Source organism: Cyphomyrmex costatus, unplaced genomic scaffold (assembly GCF_001594065.2).
Source record: "Cyphomyrmex costatus isolate MS0001 unplaced genomic scaffold, Ccosl1.0 scaffold283, whole genome shotgun sequence".
NCBI classification, from domain to species: Eukaryota; Metazoa; Arthropoda; class Insecta; order Hymenoptera; family Formicidae; genus Cyphomyrmex; species Cyphomyrmex costatus.
The window spans coordinates 33,139-49,857 of NW_017276944.1; the positions used below are offsets into that span (position 1 = coordinate 33,139).

Sequence of the window (16,719 nt, forward strand, 5' to 3'; positions counted from 1 at the left end):
ATTTTTAAAAGTTTTACTAACTTGCAGGTATCATCTGTGTACACATTAAGTGACTCGAAAACTCCCCATAGTATCGAGTTTCATAAGAAATAAGTGAGATTTCGACATTTCGGTCGGCCATGCTCGGTCCGCCATTTTGAATTTCTCAATTTCGACTTCAGAATCGGAACCAGCAACCTCGAAAAACTCCTCAGTATACAGTATCATCCGAATGAAGTGTCACTTCTGCATTTTTTTTAAAGATATATACTTCATTTTTTATACTATTTTTATTCTCGGCGCTGCACCAGTCCGACATTTTGAATTTTCACAAAACGCCACACGCCAATAAAAAGTAGACACTCCAACGAAAATTTTAAGCCCTGGTTGGTTGAATTCTGTCAAAAAATGAAATGGGCAGAATGGGACTCCGACACGCGGAGAATGCCCCATATACAAATTGAAATAAGTAGTACATATGTAGGTACACATTTAAATCAATAATAAATATATATTTGTATTTATATTTTATTTCGTGCTTCTTTCTCTCTTTTTTAGTACATTTTTTAGTACATTTATGACCCTAATGTATTAAATGTTACATTTTGCCACCAGGTGTACATTTTAAATTTTCGTCGCGGCAACACCTGCTTTCAGCGACGGAGTGCCCTTGTCGCGACGAAGGCGCACGGTGTCGTGAGACTTTGATGACGCGGCAAACCCCCGACCACGTCAAATATTCGCCTTTACCGCTGCTTCTTTCATAGTATAAGCGTGTGTATGCATAAGTCGTGTGCATGTGAGCCTATGCGAGAGCTGTCCATCATATAGTGTCTGTATGTCGTGCACGACTTATAACTAAAGAACGCGTAACAACCCCACTTACGTCAATCATCTAACTGTCGCGAAACATCAATGTATATTAGAAAATAAGTAAAATAATATATTCTTGATATTTTTAATACTTTCGGATGAATAATTATTCATCCGAATCGGAGCTTAAGCTTTATATATTTTTTAATTCTTGACTCTTAATTTATCTTTTTAATTTACCATTTGCTTTATATATTGTTTGATTGTTGCTTTATTTTTCGTTACGTGCACATACAGCTCATGAATACCTTACATATACATATATTTCAATTACGTTACAACAAGCGATTATTAGTTTGCAATAACTTTTTATTACACGAAAAAAAAACGTTAGTATTTTTAATAAAGAATTATAATAAATAATTTATTTCTTATTTTAAACAAGTTTCTGGAACTTTATATACATATTTTTATTTTAAATAAGCCTTTTTATCAAAACACAATCGATTGTCTGTCTTTGTTTACTAACGGATCGATAATCATGGGCATAGGGAAGATTCGAACCAAAAAATCATGGACATAGGGAAGATTCGAACCAAAAAATCGTGGACATTACCGACACGATCGTGTACATTGGCTACATAGTTCAATGTCCACGTTTTATGGACATAGAGGCGCTTCAATATATGCGAATCGTATTTTCTGAAATTCTCTAATGTCGTAGATTGGCAGAAGACATGTTACTAACATCTAGGACATTTGTTTACTACAAAAGAACCAGTGACATCCCTGCATTCGGAGCTTCTTCATAAGATGTCTTTAAATTAATTAACCTATAAATCGTACTGATCCCTAACAGATAAATACATGTAAATAGACAAACCTGCTTGACGTTTCTGATATCAGTGATATCGTGCAGTGATTGTTATTTTACGTTTTACAGTTTTTAATAACACTAAAGGTAAATGTTTTACTTTTTGGAAAAAAAGCTTATTTAAATTATGGTTTTTCCTAAAATTCTAATGAAAGATTCTAACTTTGCTTCTGACACCAAGAAAAACAGTCAGCCAAGATGCCTGAAACGGAGGAAGAAGTGGGTATGTCCGTTCGCTTGACGAACGATGATTTCCGAAAGCTGTTGATGACTCCAAGGGCGTCCGTACCTTCAGCCACTCCAGCCTCTGTACCAGGTACAGTAAGGGATGCAACTGCAAAAACTGCTCAAACGCCCCAAGTTAGTGGAGGCAGCCGAGCCGAGTTGCGAAGGAAGAAGAAGAGCTTTTATGCAAAATTAAAGAAGCAGGAGGAAGATAAAATGGCCGAGCTTGCAGAGAAATATAGAGATCGTGCGAGAGAGCGCAGAGATGGTACCAATCAAGATTATCAGGCAGAGGATCCCATGAACAATGCTAGTGCTTATCGAGCCGTTGCACCTGACCTGAAATCTGGCATGGATGCTGCTGAGCGCAGGAGACAAATGATTCAACAGTCTAAATTCTTGGGTGGTGACATGGAGCATACTCATTTGGTCAAAGGTTTGGATTACGCTCTTCTGCAAAAGGTATAATGTCATCAAGATTTTATTATCTCCATTTCGTTGTTTTATCAAAACAATATAAAAGCCTTAATAAAACAAATTAGATTGCAGAAAATTTCCTGCAGTGTAGATGTATCAAATAAATTTATTTATCAGTTATATAAAATAAAGTTATTAAAAATTTGAGTATATAGATAATACAATACTATACATTCCAATTTAAAATTTTATATTCATTTACATTCAATATATATTCTTAAATAATATAATACTACATATTCTATAGGTACGCAGTGAAATTGAAGCAAAAGAACACGAGCAAGAGCAGGAATTGGAGAAGTTGGTGAAGCCAAAAGAGAAGTTGAAGAAAGAGCAACTTTTGGAGAAGAAGGATGACGAGATGCAATTCAAGACTAAAATCGGTCGAAATGTATATAAAACAATCATGATCATGAAATCCAAGCAAATTGAAAGGAATGAACTGTTCACCCCAGGTCGCATGGCATATGTTATTGAGTTAGATGATGAAAATGCCGACGTCGACATACCGACAACGCTTATCAGAAGCAAGGCGGATGTACCTACGATCGACAATACACCAACTCTTACGACTAACGATATTGTAATAAATAAACTGGCGCAGATACTGTCGTACTTGCGCCAGGGAAGTCGTCACAGCAAGAAGAGCAAGAAACTGAAGGACGCACGCGGTCGTGGCGACGAGTTGAACGAACTCGACATCCAATCACGTCAACCCGTTGCCGACGAAAGTATTTATGGCGACATTGGCGATTATGTGCCGACGATGATGAGCAAAAAAGATGGACTACGCGAGAAGAAGAAGGGCTCATACTTTGATAAGCCCGAATCGAATTTGGATACCGATGACAAGGCGAACGCGCCTCAATTGCCGAGCGTTTTGCAACCAAATGCGATGGCCGCTGCAGTTGCCGCAGCAGACAGCAATGCGCCGAAAAAGGGTGCATTGCTGAACAAACTCGCGGCTGAACCAGAAGGATACGCCGAGTGTTACCCAGGCTTAGACGAGATGCAAGACGCTATCGATGATTCAGACGATGAGGTAGATTATACGAAGATGGATCTAGGTAACAAAAAGGGCCCAATAGGTCGCTGGGACTTTGATACGCCCGAGGAATACAGTGAATATATGAATAACAAGGAAGCACTGCCCAAAGCAGCCTTTCAGTATGGCGTGAAGATGGCCGATGGTAGACGCACCAGAAAGTATAATAAAGAGAAGAATGAGAAGGCAGAACTTGATCGCGAATGGCAAAAGATTCAGAACATTATGAACAAGAGAAAACCGACAACAGCAATCGAGGGCGCATCTGAATTCAAAGTACCGCGATATTAAGCGTTCTATTCGACTAACGAATCTGTATTTTCGATTTATCGTATAAATAAGGAATTTGAAACTGTTATTATATCTTAAATTGTTACATGTTAGATGTGAAGAAAAATCGCTTTATCATCAGAAGTGATTTTTTGTTTAAAATACAATAAAATCGCGAATTTTTTAATTATCTTCTTCGTAACAAATTTGTCTACACATAGTAAATTATTATTGAAATAAGTATACTATATAACAAATTTATTCTTATATAAAGCTATATGGTAATAAATTTATTCATGGTATATAACTTATCAAATGAGTTACATTAGCTAATTTAATAAAGCAGTCAACAAGAACCAGTTTAACAAAAAAAAATAACAAAAATGTATATGTTGTATCATATGTTGTAGACATTTAATCTAATTTTACATTAATCTGTACAATAATTTGTTTTACAAAATAGTTTTCTAAATACGATTAAGTCGTTAAGTATACACATATTGAGCCCAAATGTACAATAGTATATAATGTAAAAATATATAATACATATACATATATAATTTCATATGCATTTTTCATTTTCTTCCAATTATTAGAACCATAAAGTTATATATTGTTACTATTTTTATTTTAAGTAAAGAATTAATTAAAAGCAATATAAACCTCATAAACGAGTATAGATTGATTGTAAAAATGTATCTATTTATGAAGTGATCATAAGAAGTATTTATCAGAAAAAATTCATTCGGCTTATTTTTAAAAAATGCAATTCTTTTCTGTATGAATAATTTAAACAGTCCTTTAGAGAATGAGGACGTTGTTAAACGATTTGTGCAACAATAAGATTACAACGTGATGACCGATCGTTTTTGTTGAATTTTACGAATCACGGATGCGTGAATTAGATAATATTAAATGCGTATTTTACATTTACGTGATTATTGTGATAAAGATCGTGTAACCTCACTGCGGAGAATGACCCGAAACCGGTTCGCGGCAGTTCGAAATTACCAGTATAAATATAAATGAATTTATCAACGAGACTTTTTACCTCTTTGTGAACTAATGATCTCAAAACCGGCGAATCTTTCCTTTTAACTGGATCAAGCCGGTTTACGCTTACATCAGTTCGCGTCTTACATCGATTAGATTAGAAAGTCATGTTGGTATTATAAAAAAAGAAATCTCCGGTCAATTCTGATTTGATATTACATTTGACGTAAATAAATTTAAATCATTATCAGTATTTGCTTAAGAAATGACTTACGTTGCAAATATATAGTTTTGCAAATTCATTCTAGATTTGGTTCAATCTAGAAACGTGAAAGAAAACAAGATATTCATATTATTCTGATTAATCGATTCTTTTTTATTGTTAGAATACTAATATCTGTATCATTAATAAAATAAAAAGAAAATTCGGGCGTTTGCTTTTTGTTTTTTATTCTTTATAATTTGTAGATATTATTTAATAATAGGTAAATATTGTTATCAAGAATAATGTTATAAGTCCCAGCAAATACAGAATATAATCTGCAATATTGCAGCAATTTTGTAACATTTCTGCTGTAAGTATTGCTGCAATATTGTAGTTATATTATAGTCTGTGTTTGCTTGGGTGTTTGATCGTTATTCGATTTATAACAATAAATATTAGATTCTTAATATAACATGATCTTATTTTGCTAATTAAAGACTGCCGGGACTATTTGTAAATTAAACAGTCTCGTATTATAAGAAAAAATGTCGTTTAAACATAAGCTTGATCACATGATTTTGAATCGCTAGTGAGATAATGGAGAGATAATGGGACATAGAGATAATGGAAGTTCCTCGAGAGGAAAGAAAAACTAGTATATAAATTCCGATCTTGACCTCTGTTTACAGCCGATATTGATATCGTCCATGTGTACATACATGTATATATGTAACTGCTTTTACTCGAGTATTCACAGTTCTGGCAAGGAACTGATCGTTGCACAGTTTCACTCGAAGTGCAATCAGTGAGAAAAGTGAAGGCGCAACGTAGACCATATCCTGCGATACGTTCGCATTCTGCAACTGATGCTGGGCCTCAGGAATCTCATTTGGCGGCGCAAATTCGTCTTGAGTATCGTAAGTTATATAAATCCAATAAATTCTAAAGATTTCGAATTTCTAAACCTTTAATGTGTGTAACATCTTAAACTTGGCTCTCACCGCATTGTTCTAACAATGGACAATTTTATAATTCGTACATCGATACAATTTTATAAGAAACAATTATTACACGCTTTCACAAACTACATTTATAACTGGACGAATTACATTGTTTTATGGATTCTTGCTGGTGTGCCGAAATGAATACAACTTCAACTATGCGAGTGAGATTGCACACCCATTTATATATATTATTATATATATATTTTTGTTTTTGTAATTTTATAATTCTATAATTTCTAACATTTGTTAACAACTTGCAATCTTTGTAATATTGAGAATGACCTAACAGAGGTCGAAACGTCTTTATCTATTTCTTGTTTTTCTAATTAAACTACGTAATTTTAATCAAATAACAATTTTTATTTACAAACAATTGTATATTTTAACGAATTTTTTCTGGCTCATAGTCCTTTTTCTTTTTCATTATTTTTAAAATTATTGATTATTACAAACATATTCCAATAAATCCTGTTTCATCGAAATTCAAGAAAGAGGGAAAAAATTTGACTCTATAATATCTGGAGAGTATTTCGGAAGGAAGCATGCACGAGAAATACGAATTTCTCTCTTGCATTATTTCGTCAACTATTGGAATAAAACTTCTTATAATATACATGTAGAGGAAAGCCCCCTATTATGAGATAGGCGCTTAACATGAGATAGCGGCGTTTCTGCTAAACTAATAAATGCTATCTGTTGATTCTATCATGAAATTATTGCTCTTGGATTGAAAACTATTTAGTGGAAAATTCATTGTTATATCATGCCTACAGTAATTGTAAAATAAAATTTTAGAGTTTGAATGTTTTCAAGTTTCATTGAGATAAGCCTTTAATCTTTGTTTATTATTTAATAAGTAATTATTTGGCAATAAATTCTTCATGTAGTAATAGAGTAAGATCGTACTGATAGAAAAATACGAAATATGTTGAATTGTTTAATCAAAGAAGTTAGATTTGATGATCGTAAAGCTGTAAGACGTGATACTCGTAATATGAGATACCCAGGATATTTCTAATATGAAATAATCTATACTTCTGTGCCCAAGTGAAAATCGATGTTAAAGTATAAATGTTATTGTACAATAAAAAAAGAATAACCGGAATGAACATTGAGGGTCTGTTTCTGCAATACTTCATTCCAATTACTACTGAAGACAAATCCTGAATACAATGCATCACATGCTCAATTTACGTGCATAGGCTGTATACTCGTCGATATGTTAGAAACATCAAATAAAGTTTTTTTAATTCTAATACTGATGTACTTTGTGCTTTATTATCGATTTCTCGGGGTATCTCATACTAGGAGCACAATTTTTCGACTTTGCGATTTGTTCACCTTTTACATTTCTTTAATTAAAAAATAAAATAAAATTTGAATTAAATTTTACATAACACTATCTTAAAGCTTATTAAATTCTCTTCAAAATGACCTATTATTTTTTTTAATTCTACCAATAAACATTTAGTAGTTACACAAAATGAACTCGGTATCTCATAATAGGGGCCTCCTCCTCTATATATCCCGAGTAGAAATTATATCGGGAATGCCTATGATGCATAACTAATGCCGGGAAAGAATAGGAAATGTGATTATACGAAATTTTCGACCATTACCTGATTAGGAAACAGTAGGATATGCCTTAATATGAAATTTCCGACCTGTGCCTGATCGGCAATAAAGCAGAGGATGCGCTCTTTAAGATTTTTTTCGGGTAATCCTGAAAGAAACCGAATTTCTCCTTGTCCCTATATATAATTATATTTCTTTAAAAATATGATGTTATATAATAAGAGATGTAAATATTTTTGTTCATTTAATTTTAATAATTGGCTTCCGCATGATCGATCGATACTTACTATTAATATCAATTTACATTTTACAACTAATTAATATGATATTACTTACGTTTGTTATGTGCGGTAATGGTGTCGGGATGCACGATTAATGATGATATCTATTAATAGGGGCTTCGGTGATATTCTGTAAATAAGCTTCGTAAATGTATATTTACAGCCTGTATAAACTGCTACTGTGTGAACAGAGAAGCTAACCCTGAATAGGTATGTAGATTGAACATTATTTATTCGAAATTAATGTACATTAAAAATAATCAAAAAAACAACAAATAACGATATTATAATTACGGTACAAGTAAAGAAATAACAGATGACAATATTTATTAAATTACTCTATAAATTAAAAAAGAAACGTTTCGACTTTTACATAAGTCCTCTTCAGTCTCATTAATATAATATATCTACATAAATAATATAAAATATAACAATTAAAATTAAAATTACATGGTCAATCAGTCAGGTAGTAAACGAATGAATACTGTCTAAAAAATAATTAAAACTACTATTTATAGTATTTATCATTGGTCTTTACTTACATTTAGTAATGGTATTAGTATTTATTAATTTTGATGTAATTTTCAACAAAAATTTCGGGAATAAAAGTATACAGAGATTAATGAAAATCGTTGGCAAATAAAAATATTAAAAATCACAGTCGACGATGGCGCAGCTCAAGGTGGCGATCATCGGACAAAGTCCATTCGCGGCAGAAGTCTACAAACTTTTACGACAGAATGGACATCAGGTGACTGGAGTGTTTACGATTCCGGATAAGGGAAACCGCGAGGATCCTTTAGGTACAAGAGCTTTTATTGAAATTATCGTATTACGAATCTTCTCATAATTCTTATGAATGCAAGATATATGTTAGGATTATCCGTTGGTTATTTCGTTTCTTTGAGATCTTTGATTTGGAAAATGAAAAAAAAAGGCGGAGAGTTTTGGATATTCAATGGATGGTCCTGTAGATTTTATTTAGCCTCATTATCATTACCATTCGATTGCAGCTACTACTGCCAAGGCTGATAATACGCCGGTCTTCAAGATCAAAGCTTGGAGGAGCAAGGGAGTGACTTTGCCGGAAATCCTGGAAGTATACAAAGGCATCGAGGTGGATCTCAATATCCTTCCCTTCTGCAGTCAGTACATCCCCATGGAAGTCATTAATCATCCTCGTCACCGTAGCATATGTTATCATCCATCCTTATTACCCAGACACAGAGGAGCGAGCGCTATAAGCTGGTGAGTTCTTTTCATTTCGATCATCACATGTCTTCGATTCTCTTGGAAATTTTCCAGAGATCGAGAATATATGCAACAGTATTTTTATAGAAAGATCTGCAAGAGAACATTTTCGATTTTATAAGAGTAGGGACCTCATGCGCAATCAGTCCGAAGTAAACGCGGAGACATCGCGCGTTCAGCGGACCCAATTGAGAGTGAGCGTTATTATTAATAATAATTCTGGTATATTCTTTTAGATCATCCAATCGGAATTTTAGATCTAGAAGACTCAGCAGTAGCGAGTGCTATCAAAATCAACTGTTGAGTTTGCTGAACGCAGCCATAGAGTTAGTTGAATAATGCTTCGACTTTTAAATTTTACATTTCGGACTTAGTTATTTGGCTCTACATTAATTAAAACTAACGAAAAAAAAAAAATCCTCGTCATCTGCTTCGAATGAGTATCCAGAGACACGGTAGTGCTATAAGAATCAGATAGGCAAGGATTCGGAATGAAATAATTTACTTCAGAAATCGAATCGTACACAATGTCCATATCTTTTAAGAATTAATTATGTCAATACATACATCTGCAGTTACTTGTTTATTCTTATTACTTAGCTCATGCTAGTGTTGACAAGTCAGTCGATCGCGATATCATGTCTGCCGATATCGGCGCGCCGCAACAACCGGTTCGCCGCGGTTTTTGCGCTCCAGATTGTGAGGCGAAACTACTTTCTCGCTGAAAACGCGCCGACGATAATGACAACGATAATAAGAGACCACGAGCTCGCCATATGATCCCCTCGAACTGCGCGTATCGTGCGCATTTTATGATACTTTGACCTATGAATTGATATTACATTTTCGGCGCGTTACCCTCTTGCTTCTTATAAATACTAATTTTTCTGTTTATTCGCCAAATAAACTAAAGTCATATTTCCTTCTAATGACCGTTTCTACCAATGTATAATGTACTTTGTAATTTTAATCTCGATACATATGTGTTCAACTTTTCATCTTTTTTCTAAACAAATATAAGAATCTTTTTACGACCGTACTATTGATAAACAATAATAAGAAGAAAGGAAGCACATGTGTTCAACTTTTCATCTTTTTTCTAAACAAACATAAGAATCTTTTTACGACCGTACTATTGATAAACAATAATAAGAAGAAAGGAAGCACGAAGCAAGCCATTAACGGTCAAAGCTAGATTACAATGCTTATTATAATGTTTTGAATTTATATACTGCGTATGTAGTTCACTCAATCGCGTGCCGAAAATTTTTTCAGACTCTTACAACAAAATAGACGTTATTACTAATTTAGATAAATGATTGCGAAGAATATTATTACGTTGACTCGCCATCAGAGGTCTATGGATATTCGCAAAGTTTCTCGCAAGTGCTGAAATACGCGTATATCTCTTTATATAGAATCTCGATTTAACAACTTACACAGGCGTCTAAGGTAGGCTCCCACTACATTATCTTACTGATGAGTCCAGTAGTGGAAGCCGGGACGAAACGCCAACTTTTGTGATATTCTTCGCAATCTTATTTTTCACAAGATAGATTTATCATTGCTTTAATAATCGTTAAAATTTTAATATATGTCTTTCAACATATTATTAAGATCCAATAAGATACAATAAGCATCTAAAATTGTTAGATTGCTTGTCAATTTAACTAAAGTGATATTACCGCAGTAGTCGTTTAGACTTGCGCTGTAAGTCTGAAAAAATTTTCGGCACGCGATTGAGTGAACTATACATACACAGTATATAAATTCACACATTATAATAAGCATTGTGATCTAGCTTTGACCGTTAATGGCTTGCTTCGTGCTTCCTTTCTTCTTATTATTGTTTATCTTTTTTCTAGTTCTAAGAATTGGAAAAAGATGAAGAATAAATTTTGAACTGAAATATTAAAGTTAATCTGTAACATTAGCAGAAACGGGTATAAGACAAATTACAAAAATTATATAATTCTTTAATCAATTACTTCCCTAATAAAATTTCGCTGAAATTATTTTACGTTTCGAAATATTTTAACGAAATTGCTAAAAATTTGCTGAAATTTCACTGAAAGTAAATTTTTTAGCTAATATACTGAAAAATTGCTGAAATTGAATTCAGATTTTACTGAAAAGTGTGTTTCACAACTTAATAATTTTAGTGAAAATTTGTCCATCGTGGTTTTGATTTCTTATTTTAAACAATGTAACATCCGGAGCGCCTACCGTTATGCGCCCCGTTCGTCACGTGCGGTGATACATAATGTTGCACACCAATACAATATATGCTTAGCTGCAGTCGCGGAACGAGCATAGGCCATGTTAGAAACTGTCAAAATTAAACATCGTACGTACTGCGCTTGTGTCAAATATAAAACAAGAAATAGTTAATTAAATGCAACGGACAAACGTAAACCATCCTTCTTATTTAATAGAACATCGCTCACACAATTGACTGTCTTCGGTATATTAATCACCGTTCTATGCGCAAACTATGCAATCAAACGCGGTCAAAGGTTATAGCGAGTTGCAATAGAATGAATAAAATTATTTTAGCTATAGCATCAGCACGCGCATCTTGATAAAAAAGGCTTAAATAAACAAAAGAAATTTCGATGTTATTCAGGTTCACGGCAATCGGTCTGAAGAATCGTAAGCAAAATCTATCTATCTATATAATAGAAAAAACGTATGCAAGTAAAAACACGACGTTTTGCTGCATTATATGTATATACCACGCAGCATGCCGACTTCGTAAATGTATAAATATAAACACCGCGCTCCCGCGCGCCTGATATTACAATTAATTTCACGAAATTCCATAAATCGACAAATTAAAATATATTAAAACATTCGAGAATATTTTCTTGAGAAACGAGACAAAGAAGCGACACCCCCTTACCGCGAGACGTCACCCTTCGAATCATATATAAAGCGAGCGTTCGCGAGCGAAATTTACCTATTTTCCTTTCCAGACTCCCAAAAAGGATAATATTTACCGCGCTTATACCCAGGAATCACACCATTCTCACTTGCTCTCTTGTGCGCTTACCAAGGCATCAAGGAGCACACCTTTCTCACTGACTCCAATAAGCGCTTATCTAAGGCGTCGAGGAGTCACACGTCACACCGTCCTCGCTGACTCCAATACGCGTTTATCTAAGGCGTCGAGGGGCTAGCTTTCCCATCATAATTCCAACGTCCTCTTATCGAGGTGTTAACGAATCGATTGAGACTCTTTCCCTCGCCTCTAGACGCTACCGCATAATATCCTCGCGAAGGAAAGAAACTGTAATAAAACTATTCATTAGATGCCCAAAAATAAAAAACGAACACGTACTAGGAGGGGAGGTTGGAAAGTGCATCTCCGGGAGTTTAAAAAAAAGTTGCATGAACAAGGAGACTTCGATCCCGCCAGGTATTGGGAACCGGACGCGAAAAAACTCAAATCTATGCTTCCCGCAACTCCCGCCGCCGAAACGAAGGAACCACCTCGCGACTTAATCCGACTTCCGCCGCTACCCACGTGCGTGGCCCCTATCCGAAAGCCAACTCGGCTCATCGTAATCAAAAACAAACAGAGGGGTCCGAGAATCGTGTTGAACGAAACATGTAACACAAATATTAAAGTCATTAAAAATTATTCACTTATTATTATTTATACCCTCCTGTCTCTTTACCTGAAAAGAGAGAAAAGAAAAGGTAGATTCTACGGATGCGATGAACTGCCGAGTGAGAATTATTCTTCATGTTTTATGGCATATTTTGAAGATTTCTCATTCTCTCTGATTTTATTTCTCTCTAAAGAGACACGATGGCTATATAATAACTAGAATTGCTAATAAAAATAGAGAACAGTAAATCATTGTGCCGAAAATAGACGACACTGGTGACAGCAGCTGCCTAAAAACGCTCCATAAACATCAACCCAAGAAGTCGAGGCTTCGCCCCGCGCGCTCCGCTCCGCCGCGCGCCCGCGCCACCGTTTCGCCGCGATCCGCGAGAGAGAAATCAGCGTAAGACGTGACAACAATTTAAACCAATCTATCTCGCGTTTCAGGACCTTGATTCAAGGAGATAAAACCGCAGGATTCTCGGTTTTCTGGGCGGACGATGGCTTGGATACCGGACCAATTCTTCTCCAAAAATCCTGCAAAGTGGAGCCGAATGATACGGTGGACAGTCTATACAATAATTTCCTCTATCCAGAGGGTATCAAAGCTATGGGTGATGCGGTGAATCTCGTCGCCAAGGGGACTGCGCCTATGGTACCGCAACCAGCGGAGGGTGCGACTTACGATCCCTTGCTAAACAAGAAAGAACTTCAGAAGATCGATTGGACAAAGCCGGCAAAAGAAATTCACGATTTTATTCGTGGTCTGGACAGTACACCGGGAGCTTGGACGACGCTGGATGGCGAGGAAGTACGACTCTTCGGATCATCCTTGTGGAGCGATAAGCCACTGGAAACTGAGAAGATGGTCAATCTCGAAGAGCGAGATGGGATCGTTCATCAGAAAGGTTTGCTGATCAAAGCTGTTGACGGAAAATTCATTAACGTGGAGAGAATCAAAATAGGAACCAAGACCATTCATGCTAGCAAATATGGGCAGGTTAACGAGAGCCAGGTTGTAGAGTTTACAGAAGAAGAGTTAAATGTTACCAACGGCCTGCGTCAAATTTGGACAGATATACTCAGAATTGATGTCGACGAAGATACAGATTTCTTTGCTTCCGGTAAGCTTAAAGATTTCTTGAAATTACGCTAAATTTAATTTATATTTGAATTTCAATATGAATTTTTATTCATTGAACCAGCTGAATTGAGTTTCAATTCAATATTATACATATTTATTATGTTAACAAGTTGAGGATTTATATACAGGGTACTCCGAAATAAACTTTTGTCCTTAAAATGTCATACTCCTGACTTAATTTTAAGACAATTTTTCCTTTGTCGAAATTTTATTCGAAGCTTAGTTTTTAAAAAATAATAAGATAAAGTTAGCGAATTACCGGACGTGTAGAGAAGGTAGACAGAGGTGACGCAGCTCACTGTCCGATCCGGGCGGGACCCTTCGCATCTCGCTGTGATTAGCCGATTGCTACACACGATAGTGCGTATATACATGCAGAAGTTTACTTTGAATCACCCTGTATGTCGTATAATAAATAATTTTGATTTTTTGTTCACTATCGTAATTATTCTGTAATAAATTAACTACTCATGATAAGAAGCTTGAATTAATCTTACGAAATTTTTGTCGCAGGTGGAGGCAGCATGGACGTGGTACGACTAGTCGAGGAAGTCAAGGACAATTTTGGCGTTAGTCTGCAGAACATTGATGTCTTTATGGCACCGGTCTTCAAGGAATTCGCTACGACGGTCATACTCGCTGCTCGGGGAAATTTAGCTGCGAAAGAGATCAAGTACGATGCGGTGGAGATGCAGGTGAACAATATGACTCTGAGATTTCCCAGACAGTTGTTCATCAACGGCGAGTTCGTTAATGGCCACGGTAATCCTGTCAATACGGTAAATCCTCACGACGAAAGTGTAATCTGCTCTGTAGAAAGCGGAAATGCCGAGGATGTTGACCGAGCCGTCAGGGCCGCCAAGAAAGCCTTCGAGGAGGGTGAATGGGGCAAAATTAGCGCCAGGGATCGTGGAGCGTTATTGTTCAAGTAAGAAAATAATCATTCCGCTCAAACAATGATTTATTTCCAATTCTTCACGTTTCTTTCATTGCCTTTTCTAGATTGGCAGATTTAATGGAAGAGCACAAGGAAGAACTGGCTACTCTGGAGACTTTAGACTCTGGAGCGGTCTATACCCTCGCTCTGAAAACCCATGTAGGCATGTCTATCGAGACTTGGCGCTACTTCGCCGGCTGGTGTGACAAGATTCAAGGTTCAACCATACCCATCTCGCATGCCCGTCCGAACCGGAATCTTACGTTTACGCGGCGTGAACCGATCGGCGTTTGTGGCCTGGTCACTCCCTGGAACTACCCGCTGATGATGCTGTCGTGGAAGATGGCGGCCTGTCTAGCAGCCGGTAATACCGTGGTAATGAAGCCGGCCCAGGCATCACCCCTAACAGCCTTGAAATTTGCCGAACTATCCGCACGTGCTGGAATTCCACCCGGTGTCATCAATATCGTCTGCGGATTCGGCAGTGCCGTTGGAAATGCTATAGTGGGGCATCCGTTGATTAGAAAACTGGGCTTCACCGGCTCCACGCAGGTTGGTCAAACCATCATGAGATGTTGCGCCGACAGTAATCTGAAGAAAGTGTCATTGGAACTTGGTGGTAAAAGTCCTCTCGTCATCTTCGAAGACGTAGACATACAACAGGCGGTCAGGATCGGCATGAGCAGTGTTTTCTTCAATAAAGGAGAAAACTGCATCGCCGCTGGTAAGAGACTGATTCTTATATTTCTATTATTTTGGAGTCCAAGCAAAACGAATGACTTTTTAAATAATCGGATACAATAGATAGCATAAAGTTAAATATCCCGAAAGAAATATACGTTCGTTAATATAAGAGACAGGATTTAATCCTTAAATATATAATTAAATTCTATTATTAATTTTTTTCGCCCTAAAGGGCGACTTTTTGTTGAGGAGACTATCCACGACGAGTTTGTGAGACGTGTGATTGAGGAGATAAAGAAGATCACCATCGGTAACCCACTGGACAGGAGCACGGCCCACGGGCCGCAGAATCACAAGGCTCACTTGGACAAACTCCTCCAGTTCGTGCAGAGCGGAGTCGAAGAGGGCGCAAAGTTGGTCTACGGTGGCAAGAGGTTGAATCGTCCCGGTTGGTACTTTGAACCGACCGTACTCACGGACGTCGAGGACAATATGTACATCGCCAAGGAAGAATCCTTTGGTCCAGTAATGGTGATCTCCAAGTTCAGCTCGAAGAACGTCGATCAGATGATCGCGCGAGCAAACAACACTGAATTTGGTCTGGCCTCGGGGATTCTTACCAAGGATATCAGTAGGGCGCTCAGATTTGCGGAAAAAATCGAGGCTGGTACAGTATTCATCAACACATACAACAAGACGGATGTAGCAGCACCGTTCGGCGGCTTCAAGATGTCTGGATTCGGCAAGGATTTGGGACAGGAGGCTCTTAACGAATATCTCAAGACGAAGACGGTCACCATCGAGTACTAACCGTCATTATTCGAGAACATTGTAATGTATCACGGATGTGATATTGCATATCGTCGCATTTTATGTCCAGCCTGTTAATATTACGCTTGTGATATTGTACCTAGGTCTTACAAAGTTTCTTTGACAAAACTGAACGAGTCTTACGTTTAAAGATAAAAAATTAGTCGAATATATTAGTTGCTTTCCATTTACTCCGATTCTCAGATAATTCTCACTTGTGACGTTATAACTCAGTTGAATGCGCGTTCCTTTTGCATTCTGAGAAGTGAGATTCAACTGAGTTTTTACCTACAAACTGCACAAGATCGAAACCGTGTGCTTTATTGAGTCTCGTAGACTCACTTTAAAAGTGAGATTATGATATATAATCCTGATGTGTTGTTATTTGTTAACCAATTTTACCAAAGTAAGCAAGTAGTGACGTCATTAATCTGAGTATTTTATACGCAGCTCACTTCAGACTCAGTTTTACTTGTGTGTAAATGGAAAGCAACTATTATATTGGGTGTACAAATAAGTTTTAAAGCCTTTTTAAAATC

At 36.5% G+C, this 16,719-nt stretch overlaps 2 protein-coding genes across 2 annotated transcripts; both read left to right on the forward strand.

Annotated features, from left to right (window-relative positions):
- Positions 1-1,834: 1,834 nt before the first annotated feature.
- LOC108775119 (IC cytokine homolog beag) lies at positions 1,835-3,749 on the forward strand. Its single transcript, XM_018541402.1, has 2 exons — positions 1,835-2,353; positions 2,616-3,749. Exons 1-2 carry the CDS (start codon positions 1,865-1,867, stop codon positions 3,702-3,704), a joined length of 1,578 nt encoding a protein of 525 aa, XP_018396904.1. The 5' UTR covers positions 1,835-1,864; the 3' UTR covers positions 3,705-3,749.
- Positions 3,750-8,377: 4,628 nt separating this feature from the next.
- On the forward strand, positions 8,378-16,398 carry LOC108775117 (cytosolic 10-formyltetrahydrofolate dehydrogenase). Its single transcript, XM_018541401.1, has 6 exons — positions 8,378-8,544; positions 8,755-8,989; positions 13,053-13,729; positions 14,263-14,677; positions 14,752-15,410; positions 15,603-16,398. Exons 1-6 carry the CDS (start codon positions 8,409-8,411, stop codon positions 16,178-16,180), a joined length of 2,700 nt encoding a protein of 899 aa, XP_018396903.1. The 5' UTR covers positions 8,378-8,408; the 3' UTR covers positions 16,181-16,398.
- The last annotated feature ends 321 nt before the right edge of the window (positions 16,399-16,719 follow it).